We start from the raw sequence: 22,703 nt of genomic DNA, 5'->3' as shown, positions 1-22,703 counted from the left end.
CTACCTCATCCTCTTGTGTCCTCTTAGATTTCTGCCCCTCAATCTACTTGTACATTAACACCATTTCCAAACCTCAGCTCCATCTTCTTTGCTTCTCAGCACCTCTACCAGCAACCACAGATCCAGGAGGAAAACTTTCCCTGTTTTCTTCACAACAATAGTACCATAACCTGTCTAGCTTCCCTGTTAGTCAACTTCTAGTCTTGTAGGTCCTACAGAAATGGGACTGAAATTTTATTTTTGAATCCTCAGTTTTCAGTAAGACACATAGCAGGCACACAGTAGGTCTTTAAGAAACTTTAAGACTCAGTGATCTTCAGAAGTCTTCACAGTGAACAACAGCACTGAGAGAGTGAGGTGATAGTTGTAATTTAAAACTTGTTCTTGGGCCAGTGAGCTGGCTGAGAGATGAAGGTAATTGCTGCCAAGCCTGACAGAGCAGGACAAGGGGAGGCAGCTGGGTACACTACATCCACAATCATGAAGTAAATGATGAAAATGAAATCAGACTGGGCTACAACGCCTCAAGCCCATTCCTAATGACCACTTTTTCCATCAATGTTCTACCCCCTGAAGCTCCAATAACCTTCAACAGTGCCGATTGGTGGGGACCAAGTGTTCAAACACACTTGCCTGAAGGACACAGGTCAGATTCAGACTATAGTACTGGTTATTCAAGAATGTATATGTGTGTCAGGTTTGGCCCTCAAGATAACTTACGAGGTACTCTCACGTAACATGAATAAAGATGTATTTTAAATATGAATGACCAGAGAACTTTATAATCTTAAGCCTCTCAGAAATGATGAAATTGATATATTTCAGATGCTTCTACCCTTCATCTCCAGTTATTCTAGTCCTTAGTTTCTTCTAGGCACTGGGAAATAACAGTCTTTCCCTCCAGAATGAGACAGGAAGACCGATGCACCAGTGAAATGGACTTGTTACTGAGAATAAAGCAAGGCGATGTTACTGTTGCTTTTAGGATATCCAAGCAAACCACAGCTCGCATTTCAAAACTGTTTATTCTGCAGCCAAATTTGAGTGGTCTTGCCTGGAAATGGCCAACATGGAAACGGGTACATAAAGGTTTTATAGTTATAAAACAAAAGAAAGTAATAAATCAAGGCCCTTTTCAAATGTATTCGGAGAAATATCAGGTAAGTGGGTCAGAGCAGAGCAGGGACATCTCTACTACAGGTCTCAGATGCTGCAATCTGATGACATTCTTAGCTTGTCAAGGCTAGTAGTTAAGATGAAGAGAAAATGTCATGTGATAGTCACAAGGGCATTAGGGCAGATACAGAGGTGGCAATGTACAGCTATGAAAAGGGTTAGATAGCACAGGATAATTTGGCTCTATACATTTCAACTCTCCACAAACATGAAGTTGTAATTAGTCGATGTCAACCTTGTAGAATCTTTAACATAGCTGTGGCTGTTTGTCCTGAAATTTAAATTCAGATATGACTAGAGAATGTCTTTAAGAAACAATTTTTTGAAGATAAGGGGTTAGTGGCAAGGAAATCAGCTGGTCAGAACATCTGTATTTCAGGCCTTTTCCATAGGGAATGATCCCATCACCCAACCAGTCTGGATTCTTACATAGGATGGGAGCACCACATTCCTGCAACTATGCACATAGGAAAAATACTTACTTTAAAAGGAACCCTGCCCCTGTCCTGCTGTTTTCTTCAGTTGACCTTCAGCACAATAGTGCGCTGGTGATCTCCAGCAGACCACTTTAGTTGGCCAGCACCAGTGACAATGTGTACCCATGGGCAAGAAGGCTAGGGTACATCTTTAAGTCTGCAGTGAGCCATGCTTTGGAATAAGGATTTGCAGCGCTGGCAGATCTAAGGCTCGGTGTAGCTCACTGCCTGCCTCTCGGATCTAGGCACCCACCCAGTTAGGTGGGCAACTTTCATTGCTCTAAGAAACCTAGAGAAGAAACTTAAAAGGAACCCTTCCCATTCTCAGCACCCAGCGCTCTGAAGGCCTATCCAGCTCCCCAAGCCCCCCCCCCCCCCCCCGTCTGACAGCACGTGGGGTCCCAGGAGACCTGTTGTTGCCCAGCCTGCCCTCACGCTCAGACCGCTTGTGAAGCCCCTCGAGGCCCTGTCCCCTGCGCTGAACGCACACACAACCCTCAGAGGACCCTCCTCGGTTCCGAAAGCACGTGCAGCCCCTCGAGGAACCGCTGCTCTGACAGCCTACCAAGTTTAGCGATGCCCCCCGCACAGGCTCTGACAGCACTCTGAGCCCCTCAAACAACGGCTTTCCGAACCCTGCACTACCATTTGCTCTCTCAGCGCCTGGAGCACCTCCTGGAACTACCTCTAGAGCTCCATCTGGACACCCCTCTACGACTGACCGTTGAGCACTACAAGCTCTGTTTTTCCAGCCCCCGCCCCAGTCCTGCCTGTGAAGCACCTCAAGGTTCATCTCCACCTCCGCTCCGCTCTCTGCTCTGACTGGCAGTAGAGAACAACCACGCTGTGTACTGCACCGCCCCCAGGCTCTGATTGGCCAGAAGGCACCTCGAAGCCCCGCCTGCCGTACGCCCCGCCCTCTGCTCAGAAACCCCGCGGGCCACCTCGAGGCCCCGCCTCCCGGACTCTGCTCCGCCCCTTCCCGGACTGAGCACCCGGCTGGTCTGTCCTGCCCCACGTCCCGCCGAGACAGCTGACGCACTCGGAGCCACTCAGGCCCCCGGGACTGGCTCCTGCGGGCGTCATGACGGCTGCCGTGTTCTTCGGTTGCGCCTTCATCGCCTTCGGGCCCGCGCTCGCTCTCTACCTCTTCACCATCGCCACCGACCCTTTGCGAGTCATCTTCCTCATCGCCGGGTGAGGCTGCGCTGTGTCCCGGACGCCGCGGGCTCCCTCCCCAGCCTGGGTTCTCACGAGCCCCGGACCCCCATCTCCCCGTGGCTCCAGCTTGTGGGACTGTCCAAGGCTGAGAGGAGGGGAGGCCTCCTCAGGCTGAGCAGGCGGGCCCTGCGGGTCTTGGCTTCTGTGGACTAAGATGGGAATAGGTAGATACATTCGTGTATGGAGCCTTAGTCTTTCCATAGGGATCTCTCATTTCACCCAGTGCTCAGCCTTATCAAAGAATTGTTCTCACTCTCTGCCATTAAAGTCACCTGGGGATGATTTGTCCACCTCCTCAGCCCCCACTCTTGGACTCAGAATGCTTGTGAGGGGTTCGGGCTCAGATTTTTCTTGTAGGCCCCTGGGTAATGGTTGGGGTGCAGCCCGAGGTGGAAGTCTGAGAAAACGCGGCAACACCCGACCAGGCACGTCCTTTTGAGAACTTGGTAAATATGGAGCTGGTAAATATGGAGCTGGTGAATGTGGTCTTGCTTCTTTGCACCTGCTGAGACAGTTTCCAGGACTTGGCATCAAGCCAGCTCTCTAGCTAGGCCAGGGACTCCAGTCTTTTTGCCTGTACTGAATAGTGTTCCTTCGCTATTGTCATTAAAAACCAATAGAGTCTGTTGAACCAAAAGCTTGTAAAGCTTGCTGTGTCCTTGAAGTCCCCAGGAAGGTTGTAAGAGCCAGGGCTGGAAAACATTCATGGGTTTACATCTTCAGAACTTTCCATGCTGCGCTCAATAAATATAGTTTGTTTCCTTCAGAAAAGATACGTATCTTTATAGATATCTAAGCCATTAAATTCATATTTTCTACTAAATTTTGAGGTTATGAAAATTGTAACGCCGCTGGTTGTATATTTTTATGGCACACCAAAGAGGCAAAGCATCACTTAGAAAAAGTGGTCAGTAACCAACTCTCTCTTTGCCAGTCCTTGGCAGACAGTGTCCTAGTGTGCACAGGACAGGCTCACGGAATCATCCTTGTTGAGCACGTCTGACATTCCTCTTGGAGTATTTTTCTCACTAGGAAAAAAATGAACCTTTGAGAAGCAAATGCTTATCCAGAACCACTTCAAGGACTTCTTTCCTAAATAAAAAAAATTAAGATATTTGTTTTTTATGCATCTGTTAACTTGTGGCTTGTCTTCTGTGTTCCAGTGCTTTCTTCTGGCTGGTGTCTCTTCTGCTGTCATCCGTGTTTTGGTTCCTAGTGAGAGTCATTACTGACAACAGAGATGGACCAGTACGGAATTACCTGCTCATCTTTGGAGTGTTGCTCTCTGTGTGTATCCAAGAGCTGTTCAGGCTCGCATATTATAGGTTGTTAAAGTAAGTTAAGTGTTTGCTTTATTTTCCTAGTTAGACTTGAAGTACAATTTGGTGATTGCTACATTTCTAGCTTGAAAAATTTGAGTATTTAAATTCATAACCTGGCTTGCCTGCCTGTCCGCCCTCCTGCTCCTCTGCTACCTTGTCTTTCCCTCCGTTTTCTCCTTCCTCCCAAAAGTGTTTCCTGAGAATTTTTCCAATGCCAGACAATTTGTTGGTAAAAAGGTGGTTAAGAGACAGAAGCTCTGGTGGTGCAAGCTGGATCCCCAGAGGCAGTAAGAGCTCTGGGAGTCTGAATTTGAATCAGAGCTTAGACTTGGAGCCCTATGTTCTTTCAGGAAGTCATGAGGTTAGCTCTGCTTCGATAGTAAGGGTCAGTGGAGTGATAAATGTCCTGCCCTGTTTTTATTTCTGCCATTCGGACTCTCCTTGAAGTTCATAGATAAAACCTAAAGTGAACCTCAGCAGCAACACCTTGAACATGCTTCTGATTGTTTGATTTCTTAATGTGTTATTATTCTGGATTAAAAAAAATACTTTGCTTTTAGCGGTAGATATTAGGTTCCTTTTTATAACGAGGCAATTTAAGTTACAAATCGAAAACCGGGAAGCCGTTTCTTAGTAGCAAGGACCACAGCTTTGGAGGGCCTGTCAAGATGATGGTGCAGTGGTAGAAGTGCTTGCCACCAAGCCCGTGACCTGAGTTCAATGCCTAGCACCCAGTTAAAGGTGGAAAAAGTGAACAGACTTCCAGTTCTCTCTTGACCCTCTCATGTGTGCTCTGGCATGTGTGCACTCAGGAGTCCGTACACACAGAAAATAATTAATAAATAAATGGAACTTTAACAATATATTTTTGAAAAGGTTTAAGATGAAAATTTGTAGTCTCTGGAAAAACTTAAAGAGCATTAAATAAATGTTAAAAGTCATGTTAAGGACTGGGAATGCAACTCAGTTGGTAGAGTCCATGCCAAGAACCCTGGTGGGGGGTGGGTTTGATTTCTAGTAATGTTTTAAATAATGAAAGAAAGAGTGGGAAAAGGGGACATTTTAAGCTGGGTATGGTGGCCATGAAAAAGTCCAGAACTTTCAAAGAAACAAAAAGTAGCATTTTTTTTTTTTTACAGGGAAGACATCTAATTGTGTCAAATGCTTGTGATATGCAAAAGTGGGTTACTATCATCCAAAGATTTAATCTATTGTTGTTTTTATTTTAAAGTACTTAGGATGAAGAGCAGGGTCTTGCACATGAGAGACAAACAATCCATACCTCTCACCCTCAGCCTACAATCTGAATCTTAACTGTACATTTTTAGTTGAATAATCAAAAGGATTCTACTTTTGGCCCGAGCCATTGAAATCTCAGCCACATGATTGTCACAGGGCTCCTGTCAAGGCTCAGCATTCCTCAGTTCAAGGCATGGCTGTTGCTCCTAAGCTCTGTTCTCCCTTTGGCAGTGGATGTCCCACCTTTTGTCAGCACCTGGTTTATTCCCTTCTTTTACTATGGTGTCACCTAAGCAGTGCCTGTGACCAGAGCTGTTTTCTAAATAGACTAACAACACCCCCAGCTAAGCAATGATAAAACGGGCACAGTGAGACACACCTGTACTCTTAGCTGTCATGATAATGAGGCCAGCCAGTTAAATGAGACCTGCTCAAAAACCAACCAAACAAAAAGAAAATCCTCAAATGTCTTACATACAGAAGTCCAGAAGTGGAGTAAACTTCCTCATGCTGTGTGGCAGTTTCAAGAGAGGAAAGGTTGCAGCACTGACAGCTCCCTGTCAACATTAGGAAGTGAGAATGCACAAAACATGACTGATAGGTGGGCTGTCTTATCTGCTCGCTGGAGTCTAAATTCTGTAATATTTGTTAAGGTTCCCAGGAACAAAAGTTAAAAGTTTCAAATTTTACAATATAGAATTTGTGAAACTGTTGATAAATCATTTCTCATTTGGTTTTTAAGACAGCATCTCTCTGTGTAACACTGACTGGCCTGGAGTTTACTACGTAAGCCAGGCTGGCCTCAAACTCACAGATCGGCTGCCCGTTTCCTAAGTGCAAGGATTAAAGGGGTAGTCTGCCACCTATGGCTTGTTTATCCTTTTTTGTGTGCATATACGAGAGTGAGATTATCAAGGGTTCTTTATAGAAATACAACATTTGAGATCTTTTGTTTTGCTTTATTTTGCTTTATTTTATTCTGAAACAGGGTCTCCTGTGTCCTCACATGGCCTCCAACTCAGTATATAATTGAGAATGGCCTTGAACTTCTGACCTTACTGGGATTTCAGACTTGGGCCACCATGCCTAGAAACTTAATATCTTCCTGATTGCAGGACCACAGCGTATCCAATAGAGAAAACCAACGTACACAAAACAAATTCTCCCAACTTATTGATTAAACTGCACTGGTATATTTGTTGATATAGATTATTCCTGTTGTATAACTCATACGGTTTAACTGATATTTAAAAGTAATCCTTGAAAGGAAGGTCTATTTTATTAAGGAAACTATAAATTTAGTTGGTTTCTGCTCCAGAGACAGTCACATAAATATCTGGGTCACATCCTTCCTACTAAACAATGCTTGCAAGTGGATAACAATGAAATAGCAAATTGTTCTTTTTGATTCTAGAAAAGCAGAGGGCACTATGCATATGGCTATTTTGGTTGAATTCTACATCATCAGAACAGTTACTAATAAACCAATGATATTTCTATACTTATGTAATAAATAGACCAAGAGTAATAAGTATCTGTTCCTTGATATTCTGAAATGTATTTTATGTTGGCTTTTTGAGTATGAAATCACTGTATAGCCTAGGTTGGCCTTGAACACCCAGTAGTTCTATTACTCAACCTCCCAAATGCTACAACTACAAACCCGAGCCCTACACTGGGCTTCCTAAAGTTCGCATTCACACGAAGGCTGGGGAGTAAGTATACTCTGGTTGACTTGCCTGTTCTTAGAGTTCATCTCACCTCCTTTTGTTTCAGCACTGACTGACGGGTCACTTCAAAGTATTGGTTCTTTTGCTACTTTGGTAGATAAACTTTACAGCAAGTATAATTTGAATATACTTTCAATTGGCTTGTAAGTGGTTTCAGAGTTTCTGGGCAACAGAGACAGTGGTGTAATGAACCACACTTAGCATCCAGACTGTGTCTGAATGGTAATGCAGGGAGCAGGGCAGAGTTTTGGTATACCTGTGAATTGGCTGTAACAGGACTGTAGGTAGGATCACTCTGGATTGATTTCTTACTAAGAAGTATTTACTTTTCATTTAAGTACTTATATTCTATTCTAAAGGCAGCATTTTTATCATATAGCATATTAGAATGATATCAGACTGCATTTCTCCTAAGGTTTAGTTGGAAATATTAATCAAATATGTAAAATATGTTCAAATTACAAGACTGCAGTATGATTAAGTAGAAACATGAGATATTATCTCTTCAGTATATCAGTTATTTTAATAATTTGCTTTGGGGAGGAGTAGGAAAAGCTGGGGACAGGCTCCAGGTGTTGCTCAGTGATAGCTCTTGTTCTTCGCACGTGTGAGGCATGGGCTTAGTTACTACATCAAAAGAAAAAAATGACCCTGGAAGGGTGAGAAGGAATTGGTTCTTTGGACTGGAAGACAGAAGGGAGGCCGGGAGAATATTACCACAGTGGAAAATGCCAACAAGTTGGGACATGAGGATAGCAGAGTTTTAAAAAGAAAAAATTCAAAGTGGTAGATCCCTCGGAATAATGAGATAAATATTTATCGATCTCAGAAATTAAAACATTGCTATTATTCCCATTGAGTTTAATCCCTATTGGCTTATGATAAATATTTTTAGTTTTCCCTCTTATGGAAACCTCAGCTAGAAAAGGTGAGTATAAATCTCCTTTGAATGAAGTTATTGAAATGTGCTGAGTTTTAGGTAAATGGACTCTGGAGTTAGAGTGTAGCCTGATCAGAAGCCTCATTAATCTAGTTCTGAATGGTATATGCCTGCCTCATATACTACTTGGTAAAAAGCTAAAAACAAAAACAAAATATTAAAAAGGTATTTTCCTTTTAGAAAAGCCAGCGAGGGTTTGAAAAGCATAAACCCCGAGGAGACAGCACCCTCAATGCGACTGTTGGCCTATGGTAAGTTAGACCTTGGCCTATGGTAAGTTAGACCCTGTGGTGTCATGATAAACATAATAGACGTGCTGGAGAGACGGCTCAGCAGTGAAGAGCACATACTGCTCCTGCAGAGGACCTGAGTTCAGTTCCCAGCACCACAGAGTGCCTCACAGCCTCTAACTCTAGCTCCAGGGAAACAGCACCTGCAGAGCAAGCAAATGATACACATAAACTCATGCAGGAACCAGTGTGCATGTCTACACACATACACATGTAGCACACACACACATGTGTATGTGCATGCCTGTACATGGTATATGTAAACTCATGCAGGAACCAGTGTACATGTCTACACACATACACATGTAGCACACACACACTAACACACACATACATGTGTATGTGCATGCCTGTACATGGTATGCAGGCACCAGTATACATATCTACATGCACACACATGTAGCACAGACACACACATCACATGTAACACATATACAAATACACTTGTAGCAAGACACACACAGACACATACAGACAAGTACACATGTAGCACAGACATACACAGAGATGCACGCATGTACCCATGCTCACACACACTCACACTCACCTGCTCACTGGATCTAGGTCTCTAGGTCGTGTTAGCTCAGTCCGGCCCAGGGATCTCACCTTGCAGTCAGTTACTCCCTCACAGTAAGGCTACAATAAACCAAAGCCAGGCCTTCGGCACACAGCCCTCCTCTTCCTCTCTAGTCCCTTCTGTGTACCCCCCTGCTCACACATGCTGAGAAAGCAGACCCTGTCCCCTGCCGTGAAATAGGATTCCCCAGTCCTTGCCAGTGAGACGTGAACTGAACTCATAACAGGAAAAGGCCTTACCGGTGTTTTCTTCCTCTTTAGTTTCTGGCTTGGGCTTTGGAATCATGAGCGGAGTGTTTTCCTTTGTGAACACCCTGTCTAACTCCTTGGGGCCAGGCACAGTGGGCATTCATGGTGATTCTCCTCAGTTCTTCCTTAACTCAGGTATGTGTCAGAGCTGCGCATGTGCAGGGCTCTGCTGTGCAGGGATCATCTGTGTTGCATGCATTGGCTTCAGAATTCACCTGAATGATCATTTGTTAAGCTTTTTAAAGCCAAGATATTCTTAGGCACTCTAAGTGACAGACTTGGGAGTGGGGACATGGGTTTGATTGGTGCGTTAGAACATTACAGCAATTTATCATGCAAAATACAAATATCTTTGTCATTCTAAAATTTTGCAGTATTTTGAAATATTAGCAGTTAATTTTTATGAGATATAGTCTTTTTGTTTTTGGAATTTTATATTTATCTTCAATGTATGCCCATTAGCCTTAATGGGTTTTTCCTTACTTAGTGCTAGGGATTAAATACATGACTCCCACTTCAAAGTCTTAATATTTGATCTATATCTCAGTGTGTTTTAGATTTAGGTAGTATGATTTAATCTTTAAATTCAGAGAGAAGAAATGGTAGGTTAATTTTCCTTTATCCAAAGATACTGTTAAAGAAAGGACCAGCTGTTTTCACGGTGCTTTCCACTCACAGCAACAGTGATCACAACTATTTTTATTAAATTTCAGGTTTGTTTAAAATACAGGAAAACATGTTGTATTGATAATTTTCTTACCCACAGAAGTTATATCATAGAACTCACATATCTATCTTTCCAATTAAATCTGTGTTCAGACCCAAGCTAAAGTTCACTAGGGAGCTAACCATCTTTAGGGAAGTATGACTAAAAAATAAAAGGGTTACACAGAGAGATGACCAGTTTTTAAAACTGCAGTAGCTTAGAGCCTGGTGACAGTCCTACACCTCTGTTAACTTGCTGGTTCAAATCTTAGCCTCTCCTGTGGACATCAGCATTGTCATCCCCTCAGGTGAACCCACCCCTTCCCCGTGCAGCCGGCAAGTTTATCGTCCCTGTTTGAAAGGCCTGACTTTCTGAGGCCTACAGCATGCAGTTCAGACCCTGTACCTCCAGCTCTGAGTTAAGGGGAAGTGTGTTAATAGCCCATGTTTAATGTTGCCCCCAACAGAGCAGATTACCTTTGTGAATATTCCTAAACTGGAATATTTCTGACATAAAATTTAAGCGTAAATAATGTTAAGTTTTAATAAACGAATCAAATGTAGTTTTTATAGCTAACGTCTGCTTCGGGTTTGTGAATTTTCTTACAGTTTACACTGTTTAAGGAACTTTTTTATCTTTCCATCCTCCTGTATTGCTGGCTTCTGTCCTCTAGATGGTGCCAACTCCCTTTAGAAAACCAGCTGTTTTCAAGGCCAGCATAGAGTGGCTTGGAAAAGTAGATTTGTGCATAAAATGGTAATTAGATTAAGTAAGGGGTGTGGGGCTGTTAATTAGCATCTCTATCTATGACAGTTGTGTTAACACGCACATACTGCACTGCACCTGTATCTACATGGATTTGTATGTATATATACAGACAGGCATAGTTTAGGAAATGATTGTGTTAGTCCTTTGTTATCTGTGGAGCAGGCCAGCAGTAATTTAGACTCTGCCATTTCCCAAAAGTTTGCTAGGGAAGGAAGTATGGGATTGGGGTTCCAAGTTCAAGTCACATCCTAAGTCATTCATTCAATACTCAGGGCCAAGCCCTTGGCATTGTTTAACTATGTGTTCTTTAAATAACCATTGAAGGATTCTCCCTGCCTTCTGCCCGTGATGGAATCAGACCAAACACAAAGCATAGTGTGTTACAGAGAGGAAGACAGGCATTGGCTCACATGGCAACAGTGAAGCTCTTTGCCTTTGTCATGTGTACCCCAACTATGAATGACTGATGTGACTATTGTTTAATGTCCCCCTCCCCAGTTGTGTGCTAACCGATATAAGCAAAAGCTAAGGCTATCTTATTCATGGTCATGCCCAGAGCCCCATGGAGACCTTTGTTATAAGAGGGCAATTAAAAATATTTCCTGAAAAAGAAACACTAGTTTCAGTTTATAGAGGAGGTGCCATTTGAATAGGAATTTACTTAAAGATGATTAATACCAAGGCCAACAAACAAAGGCTGCAGGGAGGGATGTTCCAAGTGGAAGAAGAGGCCCTGCAGCCTCCATTCCCAGTTCTTTCAGAAAGGACAGAGTGATGACCAAAGGCTGGCCATGGCGGTAAATATACGCTTAATCTCAGGACTTAGGTGGGGTGGGGGTGGAGGTAGGTGGATCCCCATAAGTTAGAGGCCAGGCTGAGCTACATAGTGAAACACTGCCTAACGAAAATGAAAAATGGAGAAAAAAAGAATGCCCAGAGTAATTAAGCATCAAATGAAACTAAACTCAGTACTATAGAAAACTTTTTTTCTATAAAAATTTTAAGGGGAAAATTCCACCCTAGGTTTATTAGTCTAGCTTTCCTCAACAAGCTCAACTAGAACACATGTGGTTCTGCAGCTGTGTGGATATGTGTATTAGGAATCCTGGCATTTGTGGACTTGTTCAACAACCACTTCTGGTTAGTTCCGACTCTACTATGCCAGGCCTCTCCTGAACCTCCCCTTGCAACCTCCCCCCATCTCTGCTAATGGGAGTCGCAGTGTACAATTCAGGCTGTATGGCCGGATTTCTAGAAGAAGGATTCACACTGTAATTTCTTGTATTGTTGTGGAATAGAATTGATATGCATCACCTGTGAGGAATTACTCTGCACACTTTAGATATTGTGAAGGAAAAATCTCCTCCTTAACAACAGTGTGTGACTTGTTCCGGCTAATGCACAAAAGGGAACCAGCCTCAAACAGAAAATTTTACCAGGTTATATAGACCAGCATATACCAGCATATACATTCCACATACACTGTCAACCTTAAATCTTCTTTGGGTCCTAACCCCAGGTTACACTTGGAAAGATTTAAACAAGACAAGAAGCAAATCTGGCAATTGGGAGATTTATATAGCAAAGGCATTGCCCAAAGTATATTTTAGGTACACCAGGGTTGTTCTTTTTGAACAGTTGTTACCCAGGGTCATCTTGCCCACCTGGCAGAATTAGACTTGTCCTGATGAGAGCACAGGTGACTCAATCATGGGAGTCCCCCTGTGCTGGCACTGTGAGCCACCTGTTAGAGGCCATTCTGTGATATGGGATGGGCCTAATAGCCAAGTGTGAGTCCGGTTGTCTGATTTTACATGGGAATGGAGCTGAACTGGAGGTCAGTATTTGCAAAGGTAATTGGCTATGGAGATGTGGAAGCAACATTAATAAACATGATCCATTATCACTCTTTCCCTTAGCTTGTGGCCAGAGTTAAAGGGTCTGAACTGTATCTATATGCCTCAGAAAGTCCAAGGTGTTCTCGTAGGTGAACTTGCTGGCAGCACAGAGGACGGATTCATTTGAGAACTTACTTCTGGGTGTCATGGCAGACATGTGGAGGTCAGAGAACAACGTGTAGGGTCAGTTCTCTCCTCCTGCACTGTTGCAGAAGCACTGGGTGTCTGCAGTGAACGTTACTCTGTACACAGAGATTAATAAACAAGGGCTCTTTTACAATAGCATGAATCCAGCTCTGCTAATGCCTGAAGAAGGGTCAGCCTGGAATAGTAGATTCCTCTAACTTATATGAACATTAGGCTTATGCATTTTATACATGCTATCTTTCTCAAACACCTCCTCACTAGGTTACACAGTGTAAACAGACAGGATAATGTACATCTGGAGACTAGCAGATAACAGATTTACACACTAAAAACATTGCCATCATTATTTTAAGTACACCAGGGTTGTTGGTTTTTTCAAAGAGTTGTGACCAGGAGTCATTTTGCCAAACTGGAAGAATGATGCTTTCTTAAAAGAGAACTGTGTGAGCTGTATGGTATACCAGAGTCTGTCAGTGTCTGGGACCCTGTGTCCACTTGAGCTGTCTGTTAGAGGCATGTTCTGTAATATGGAAAGAGGCCATAGTGCTTGGTTTTAGGTCAGGATTGTTACTGTTGTCATGGGAATGGAGCCTATGATGCTCAAGCCTGGTGAACAAACATCCTAACATTCTCTACCATTAACAGGCCTGCTTAGCAAACTCCTTACCTTTGAGCTAAATTCTACTTTGTATGACTTAATATTGACTAAACAAATCAAACTGACCTTGAAGGTCTGGGCCTTCTAATTCTGTCTCTACCTCCTAATATACCAGCATATATAAACACATCTCGGTGTTTATGATAAAAATGTGCAATGCTGCTCTGATACATCTGACTTGAAAATGGAGGCAAAGTCAGTCCATCATACTTCTTAGCAGGAAGGATCAAGACGGTCAGATCTAGAATTTGGAAGCAAGATCAGGGTCATTGAGGTCCAGAGGATACTTGTCTGAAGCTTGCAGGATAAAACTATTTTGAATAAGAACGGTCTGAAAATGCCACCAGTAAGAACATTTCCCAAGTAGCTGGGCTCTAGCTAACCCTGGGAGCACACTTAGCTGATCTTAGTACCCATGGCAATGCCCAGAAAGAAGGGCAAGCAGAGGTTGCCAAGCAGAGGCCAAATGCCTGTGATGGTGATTTCCCTTGGTATTTGATTGGCATCTAGAAACACTGTGATTTAAAAAGAATCCCCACTGTTGAGTTTTTACCTTGGTCTTTTACTCAGATATATTTAAACACTAACGGCAGTCCCTGGACATCTTAAGTGCTCAGTGTCACACCACTGGCAGGCATCTGTCCTTAGGAACTGTCCTCTTCAGAATGATGGCTGGACCTGAACTGAATCCTTTTAGTGTGATCTGCTAGAGCCTGTCATAAAGACACTCACAGAGATGTGACAGCCTACTGTCCTGTAGCCACACCAGTTATGCCTTTTAATGTTGTTCTGTGGGTTTCTTACTTCATGTGGGTAATATGCATGTTCACAGTATGTTTGCCCTCCGTCAGCCCCATGTTCTCGAGGTACTCCATGCCGTGGGTCACATACAGTAGCTCACATTGTGAGAACAGGGACTTTTCATATCTGTTGTGTAAGGTGGACACTGTTACCGCAGCAGTGCTAGTGTAAATATTCTGTGTCCCCTCGTGCACACTTTGAAGAATGCCTGCTGGTCAGGATTCTAAACGTGACCATGCCTGGGTTCTCTAAGAAGGCTGTTTAAACCGGCTTTGCAGGGCCTCTGCCCCACTGCTGCTGATTCATGGGTGGATGGGCACCAGTCAGCTGCAATGATAACAAGTCCCCGGCTAGTGACCCCTCGACCTGAGAACTAACTGGGTTGGGGTGTAGATAGAGTGTGAGGTGTAGCTTACACTTTTTGCTGGGATGACACAGATGAAACTATTCTCCTTCGTTTCTATGGAGTCATTTCCCCTTCAAGCAGGGTGGAAGGGAGCTCTAGCCTGGGACGTTTCTGTCTGCGGTCACAGCTCATGGTCTTGTTCTATGTGGCAGGAAAGGGAATCTGTCTGCTTTTTCATGTTAAACTGAACACGACATATGGGACTTGTCTGCTGCTTTAAACAAAAAATGTTACCTGAGGACACAGGACACAAGAAGAATCTTGGATAGTTAGAGTGATCTTTAATTGCACTCTTTTTTTTACCCATTCTTTTTAAAACATTTTAAAGAAAATGCCCCACTCAGTGCAGACTATTAGACAGGGGATGCTCATTCAGGTGAGAAAGTTCTGTTTTAGTGGGGCTCTAGGCCAGTTCAAAATAAGCTGTGTTGGGGCTGGAGAGATGGAGAGATACATTAGTGGTTAGCAGGCTGGCTGTTCCTTTGGAGGACCCACATTCAATGTCCAGGACCCACAAAGCAGCTCACAGCTGTCTATAATTCCTTCCCACAGATCCCGTGCCTTCTTCAGACCTCTTCTGTCATTAGGCATCTATGCAGACACATATATGAGCAAACCACCTGTAGATGTAGAAGTGAATGTTTGTTAACAAATAGATGTATAGGTTTTATACTAATCTCATTGCATACCTTAGGGAACCTCATTGAAAACCAAATGTCAAACAGGCCATATTCTAGAGGAAAAGCTGCTCCAAAGCCGGACCCTGCTTCCAGAAAGATATGCTTCTTCGAAAGTTAACTTGAGTTCTTCTCAAAGCCAGTTCTGTGCACTCGTGTCAGATTCTGTGACTGCAGCCGGGGTCCTTCAGAGCTTGTGAGCAGTAGTGGGGTTCCACTGGTCACTAACTGCTGACCTGTCTTTCAGCTTTCATGACGCTGGTGATCATAATGCTGCACGTGTTCTGGGGCATTGTGTTTTTTGATGGCTGTGAGAGGAATAAGTGGTACATCCTCCTCACAGTTCTGCTGACCCATGTCATGGTGTCCACCCAGGTGAGTGCTGGCATGTGCCCTGGGTGCTTACAGAGCTCCAGTGTAGACGTCTGGAAGAGGTTCCCACCCCAGGACAGGTGCAGGCTCATGGGGACATGAGTGCAAACCAGGGAAGCCCTGTGACATGGTCCTGCCAGTTTTAGGAGAGTGACAGTCACTGTCAGTATGGGGGTTGTCTCATGAGAGGTTTTCCCGATGCCTGTCCTTTAGTGGATGTATGGTCAAGTTTCCCATGCTGTGACAGGAAAAGGTAAAGGTCGTTTGTAGTCCATAGCACAGGCTAGCCTGGTAATCACAAGGAAGGTAGACTGACTTCAGCGTCCTGCTGCCTCAGTCTCCTCAGTGCCCATGTTCCTTTCTTCTACTCTCATAACAACCTGTGTTTATTCAGAGGAAGCGCCAAAGAGATACATTTTCTAGATGTGGCTGTGACCTCCAAACCACCCACTTCCCTCTCACCACCAACTCCTAAGGGAGTCTCCCACTAATATCACATGGTTTCCACAGCCATGCTAATTAGCACCAATCAGGCCTCAGCAGCCTGGAAAAGTGCTTCCAGAACCAACTTGCTCTCCTGCGTTTACCCTGCTGAGAACAACATTTGCTGGTTTTCTGACCCCCACAAGGGCTCCTTGGCATGTACCCCTGGAAAGCAGAGAGGCCACCTCAGAGGGAAGGCAGGGACTGGGAGGAATTAGCAGTGAAGCAGGAGAAATGGTGGACTCAAGATGCTGGTGTCAGCGGTGGAGCCCACAGTGCTTCCCACAGAGTCAGGGATGCACGAGAGGAAGAGGAGGCGAGGGTGTGCTCAAGGGCTAGGACCAGAAATCCAGGGGCCAGTGTTGGCTCCTCCTCACATTGAGCCCATCCTGAGCCCTGTGAGCTCATCCTGTCTGCTCCTAAGCAGTGCAGCTCCTCATTGCTGACTCACAGTCCCTGTGATCCCAATCCAGACAGTCTACATGACCCTGCACTGCACAGAGAAACATTCACATGGTTAGCCACGGCTCACCGTTGCCTGACCTCATCTGCTCCTCCATTCCTAGACTGGATTCCTCTGGATCTATTCTCAGCTGTCCCCAGCCCTGTCCTCACCTTGCTCCTCCATGGCCAGCCTGCACAGGACTGTTCTTATCTGTCTCTGGTTGAGTGCCACTCTCTCAGGGCCTCTGTCACCTCATTCTCATCCTAGCATTTGTCACAACTGTTATATTGTGTCTTAGTGATCATGGACCGCAGTTAACTGATGTCCTCAGTACCTGTTACTCATGAGCATATTGGTCCCATCAGATCCAAGCCCTGTCCTCAGTGATTTCGGGCACAGCACCCTTCGGCACTGTCAGTCGTGCTGTGGTGTTGGGATTGAATCCAGGCTTCACACTTAATAAACATGTGCTCTGCCACTGAGCTATGTTGCCGTTAGAGTCCTGTAACGAGTAAACTTTTGGAATCCATAGACAGTGCACAGCCAAAAACTAACGCCGTTTCCTCATGTTCCTTTGGGCACTAGTGATGCATTTTAAAGTAACCTAGATGTACCTGACTGTCTGGTAAATCCCTAGAGCCAACTTAACACAGAAATGGGTGTAACTAGGCATGGGCTCCACGTGTTTCCTGCTAAGTTTTCCCTTAATTTCTGCCTATCAGCTGTCTCCTGGGTTGCCATTGGAGTCAAGCAAAGGGCAGGTTCACAGCCCACTGTCTGCTGTGCCTTCCTGACAGAGAGATGACATCCATCTCCTGTGTGTGAGACAGTCCAGCTAGTGGGAGCACTGTGCATTTTCCTCCATCTCTGTTTATTGCACACGTTTATTAAGCTTTGCCTTTACCCAGCTGACTTGTTTTTCCCTTGCAGACCTTCCTAAGTGCTCATTCTGAAGTGAATCTGGGAGCAGCGTATATAATCATGGTGCTCATGGGGATCTGGGCATTCTATGTGGCTGGAGGCAGCTGCCGAAGGTTGAAACTCTGCCTGCTCTGCCAAGACAAGGACTTTCTTCTTTACAGCCAACGCTCCAGATAAGCTCTGACAGTTGGCACATCCAAACAGCAGCCTGTGTCTTTAGAGGAATAGCGACTGTGCCCTTTTCTAACACGACCCCTTTCTGTTGGAACTTTGAAGCAGCAGAGCTGTCTAGCCCATAAGTGTCCTGTGCTTTCACATAGCAGCCTCTGGAAGAGCTGCCGTGTGGCCTGCGGCCTGGCTGCACATCTGGTGCATCTGGGAAAACAAAGACTGATGCTTCTGGGCTTCCCCTCCAGTGTTGATAATCCTGGATGTGGGGCACAGCTGAGAATCCCTGGGGTCCAGTGGGAAGTTCCAGAGAATACCCAAAGGTACTTCTGTATCTGTCTCCTAAGCTAACCTCTGCTGAGCAAGTAAATCTCTGAATGTGGTAACCTGGGTAGCGCTTGTCTTGTTATGTACTGAAGTCACAGAGTAAAAGGGCTGTTCTGTCTGTCTGTGAATGGGTTTGCAACCTTTACCAGCATCATAGGCTATGCCTGTCACTGCAGTCACCTACACTAACTCTCTGAATGTGGTAACCTGGGTAGCCCGTGTCTTGTTATGTACTGAAGTCACAGAGTAACTGTCTGTCTGTGAATGGGTTTGTAACCTTCACCAGCATCATAGGCTGCACCTGTCACTGCAGTCACCTACACTGACATTGTAACTTAGCCAAGGTAAGGTGCATATCAAACCTTTTTTCTATTAATTTTGCATTTTAAGTTTTTCTTCCTCAGGTAGTAACTTATATATTTGAGTATAAATCCAGGCTCTTAGGATCGATTATATGCTGATTTACCTGGGAGGAGCTAGATGTGCCAAGTGTGTGAGCCTCCCCAGTTTAAATCTGCCATGGTGTAGAAGCTGGACTGTCAAGGTGAAGCTAACCAGCTTTCTCTCTGAGAAGCTGGGCAGGGGGATGAACAGTGGACTCTGAGAGAGTGCAGCTTAACCACAAAGCAATGTGACAGTCACACTTGTCACTCGCTGCTGTGACACCAAACAGCACCATCACATCACCTCAGTGGTACATGGTAAAATTGGAAGTAGACATTAAGCTCCCAGATTTCAAGCTGGTATGTAACTTTTCATTGTCAGGTTTCAGTACAGAAGCAACACTCCCTTCATAGGACTAGCAAGACGACAGTCGGCTGCAGAAACCCCAGTAGTCACCTGCTTAAAGGTTGCTTTGCTCTATGTCATTTCAGTGCCTCTGGTAGAGTTTGCTGGTTTGTAGCTTCATAGACGATTTTCCCTGAACTAGAAAGACAATGACATAGAAATCAAACAGTAAACCTACAGAGCCAAGAACAAGAAGATGCCCACAGGCCTGTGTTTCTCCCTGAGCATGGTATTTTCTCTCATTAAGCCTAGGAAGAAGCACACATAGTTGGTTATTACTGCTGTGTTATACAGTTTGTATGCAGATATTTTGATGATATGTTTGCTTCTCTGAAATATGGAGAACCTGAGAATCTGACTATTATTATACTCTAAGCCAGTTCTCTAAGTACCACACAACATCAGAAACAAGGCAGTTATAAAATCTTAATTAATAAAATCCCAGGTGAAGGGCTGGAAAGATGGCTCACTGATTAAGCACACATACTGTTCTTTCAGAGGGCACAAGTTCAGTTCCCAGAACCCCCTTTGAGAAGCTCACAACCACTTCCTACTACAGCTCCAGGAGACCTAGGCATCTGGCTGTCAATGGCAACTGTATTCACATACCCACACAGGCAGGATATCCAACAACAGCTGAACCAACACACGAAAAGGAAAATTGCCTAGTGAAACTTGGTTGAGGAACTTATTGGCTGTGGTTGTTCTGATACCATGGGCGTTTCTGTAGCTCAGGCAGAGCTGCCTCAATAGCCTGCTTTGCACTTTACCTGGGAAGCCTGAGGGAGGGAGTCTTACACATGAATAACTGAAGAGGAGCCTGGGTGCTGTATGCTGAAAAAATGCACATAAAGTCCACCTTGAAATTTCGAATATTGTTTTATTGCTTCAGTACCAGGTTTATTAGCCATGTTAATAGCAGTGACAGGTTCAGTTACGGCCTAATATGAGCCACATTTATCCTGAGTTTGTCTGAAGCAGTGCTCATTACTGGAGCCGTGTGCCACCTGTGTGTTCCTTTGCTTGCCTGACTAGCAGGGCGGTAGCAGTGGCCTTCCAGAGAGTCCCGATGAAGTGTGCTCAAAGGAAGTGAGGACCGTGTCTTCAGACTGCATGGAGTGGGCTTTTGTTCCAGTCAGTGTAAGTACTGTGAGAGAGGCTTCCACACCTAGTTCTTGTTACATTAGCTTCAGCCCTGTGTCAAATCAGGTGTAACCAGTAGGTGTGGCACTGAAATCTTGCCGGGGATTATAGGCATGTGCTAGCTAAAGGATCTTACTGTGATTACAATATTTATCTTTTTAGTTTGACAATAGGCTTCCTTTTAGTCTTTTTTAATGTTTAGAGGAGATGGACAGTATCTATGTATATCCTTTATAACATTTTTATATGTTAAACCGTTATGACCTTCATTCTGTAGCAGGACTTTCCAGACCTGTGTTCTTTCCAATGAGCAGTAAAACATTGTTAACATTTCATTCTCTGTATCTCCCTCACTTGGAGTGGACCGTCCTTCAGCATCTGCTGCTATAGTTCTTGCCTTGTTTGAAACTTGGCTGTACCTTCTGTTGTTTGTCACCAATTAGTTATGAGAATTTCAAAGTGAAGCTCATTAGCTAATTTACAATTTACAAGGAATGTCTCATAACTGTATTCAGAATCAATTTGGCACAGAGATGTTCCTTGAGGCTTCTTAAGCCAAGTAGTGAAAAAACCCTCAAAGATCTGAGATTTACTTTGACAAATCTCTAAGTAATTGTGAAAGAGTGAACCATCACAGAGCAGCAGCTGAAGACAGGCAGGTGGGAGCAGCATGGTTTACAGATTCTACTTGGCAGCTTTGAGTAGCTCAGTCTTTTCCCTCTCCCTCCCCTTGGTGAGGAGAGGAAGCATCTGAGGGGTCGTGTGTGGCCTTCACCCTCAGATGGGCGGTCAGGACCCCGGGAGGACCAGCCATTGGAATCCTATGGAGGCAGCTGTCTCTGTGAGATGAGGCTGTTCCAGGTTTATACTGATCCTCCTGGGTGATCCAGCATCAGGACCAATATCTCTGAGCTCCTAGCTTGTAAGACGGGTGAGGAGGTGCACATTTCTCATGTCAGCCCAGATTGGCTACAGTTCCACGGGCCCTTCCTCAATAAAGTCATGTGACTCTTGCTAGATGTCATTTATTTGGGGATTAGTTAGAATGGAGATTTCCTGATGACCGCCCTCAGATGTGAGAATCCTCTACTAGAAAAATATAAATATTTTTGTCTCCAACTCATCAAAACTTAGAATAGAAGAACTGCCCAGCTGGCTGATGGTTCACATTTGAGCAGAACACTAGGATTCTGTTCAACAGGCATTTTAACGTGTGAGTCCCAAGTCTTTAAGGCTCAGTGACTTGTATATGCTATTTGTTGTTTAAGTGTAAATCATGGTAAATCTTGTAACACTGTACTTTAAAAAAGTATTTGTGTAAAATAAAAAGTGGAGCCCATAGTGCTTTCTTGGGGTTTGCCTTCTACACACAGTTTAGACGGGTGTAAAGAATGAAAGAAACAAAATAAGATACCAGAGTCTTTGGTCACTAGAGAACTTACAGCTAACCATACCGATTAGAGCAGCTAAGGTTTAGCCAGTCATGAAGCTCATACCTGTAATCCCAGGGCCTATGAGGGTGAGTCACTTCAAACCAGCTTGAGCTACAGGGAGACCCTGCCTCAAATATATGTAACTATTGTGTTAAGGAAATTACAATGTATGCTACCAATTATGAATAATATAAAAGGCTTGAATACATACCATTTTAGAGTTTAGGAGGACGGAGGGCACTGATCAGTTTAAATAGATACATAGTAACAGGTGCTGGCTGAGGACCGTGGGTCAGGAACCTGTGTGAGAGCTGGAAAGGGGAGGAGGAGGATGGAGGGAGGGAGGGAGGAAACCTGGGGGATGTGTTATGCTGGGAGCAAGAGCAAAGGCAGTGAAATCGTGCTGACTGCTGAGTAAGCAGAGCACGGTAATGTGAAGAGAGATGAAACTTGCTGGTGACCTTTTCGGGACAATTTAACTGGAGAAAAGGCTGATCACCTAAATGGAGTGTGTTCTAGAGAGTACGGCGTGCCAGTCTGCTGTCCTGAGTGAGAGGAGGGCCTGAGGAGGATGGGCGCCACAGAGGCTGTGACTATGTTGGAAATGTATTATGATGGGAATAATTCAGTAGAAAGGAAAACAGTTACCACATCAAAGTCCCTGGGAAGTGAGTAGAGAGGAGTGTATTTAGCATCAAAGGCTTATTAGATAAATACAGATGTTCAAAATGAAAAATTAGGAAAAGCTAAAGGAAGAAGAAACAACATAGCTAAGAACAAAACAAAGAAAGTGGAACATTACTAGAGATCTCACATTAATAAAAAGGGAATACGGAGGTCAACTTATGTCAGTGAATTTAATTTTTTAGTTGAGGGGCTGGAGAGAGCTCTGCAGTTAAGAACAGTGAGTGTACTGTTTTCTCAAAGGAACTAAGCTTTGTCCCCAGCAACCTGGCAGCTCAGAATCATATGGAACTCCAACTTCTAAGGGTTCCAGTACGTCTGGCCTCTGTGGGCATCTGTGCTCACAAGTGTATGTAGCTCACATGCTACATATAGGCATATATGCATGTGCATAATTACAAATAATATTTTTAAATTTTAGATGAAATGAATGGGGTCATATCATTAATAGTGAGAGGGTTTGGTGCTTGCACACGGGATGGGTCTCAAGTTGAGCCAGCTATTGGTTGGCCATTCCCTCAGTCTTTGCTCCCTCCCCCATGCCTGCAGTACTTGTAGTCAGGATAAATTTTGGGTTGAAAGTTTAGTGGGTGGGTTGGCGTCTTTAGCGCTCCACTGGGATTCCTGTTTGGATACAGGAGGTGACCTCTTCAGGTTC

General features: G+C 44.3%; 1 protein-coding gene across 1 annotated transcript; it reads left to right on the top strand.

The window, feature by feature from the left end:
- The first annotated feature begins 2,682 nt into the window (after positions 1-2,682).
- On the top strand, positions 2,683-21,134 carry APH1B (aph-1 homolog B, gamma-secretase subunit). The gene is made up of 6 exons (XM_080934418.1): positions 2,683-2,849; positions 4,037-4,207; positions 8,285-8,355; positions 9,232-9,354; positions 15,528-15,655; positions 17,511-21,134. The coding sequence occupies exons 1-6, from the start codon at positions 2,737-2,739 to the stop codon at positions 17,676-17,678; spliced, it is 774 nt and encodes a 257-aa protein (XP_080790544.1). The 5' UTR covers positions 2,683-2,736; the 3' UTR covers positions 17,679-21,134.
- Positions 21,135-22,703: the final 1,569 nt, after the last annotated feature.

Source organism: Micromys minutus (assembly GCF_963924665.1).
Source record: "Micromys minutus genome assembly, chromosome: 21".
In the NCBI taxonomy this organism is placed as follows: domain Eukaryota; kingdom Metazoa; phylum Chordata; class Mammalia; order Rodentia; family Muridae; genus Micromys; species Micromys minutus.
This window is presented reverse-complemented; position numbering and strand designations above follow the sequence as displayed.

Excerpts from the sequence above, each read along its gene's own strand:
- APH1B (XM_080934418.1), top strand. The coding sequence starts at position 2,737 with ATGACGGCTGCCGTGTTCTTCGGTTGCGCCTTCATCGCCTTCGGGCCC. Across the intron at positions 4,208-8,284 it reads GCATATTATAGGTTGTTAAA|AAAAGCCAGCGAGGGTTTGA; the intron begins GTAAGTTAAGTG and ends TTTTCCTTTTAG. Across the intron at positions 15,656-17,510 it reads ATGTCATGGTGTCCACCCAG|ACCTTCCTAAGTGCTCATTC; the intron begins GTGAGTGCTGGC and ends TTTCCCTTGCAG.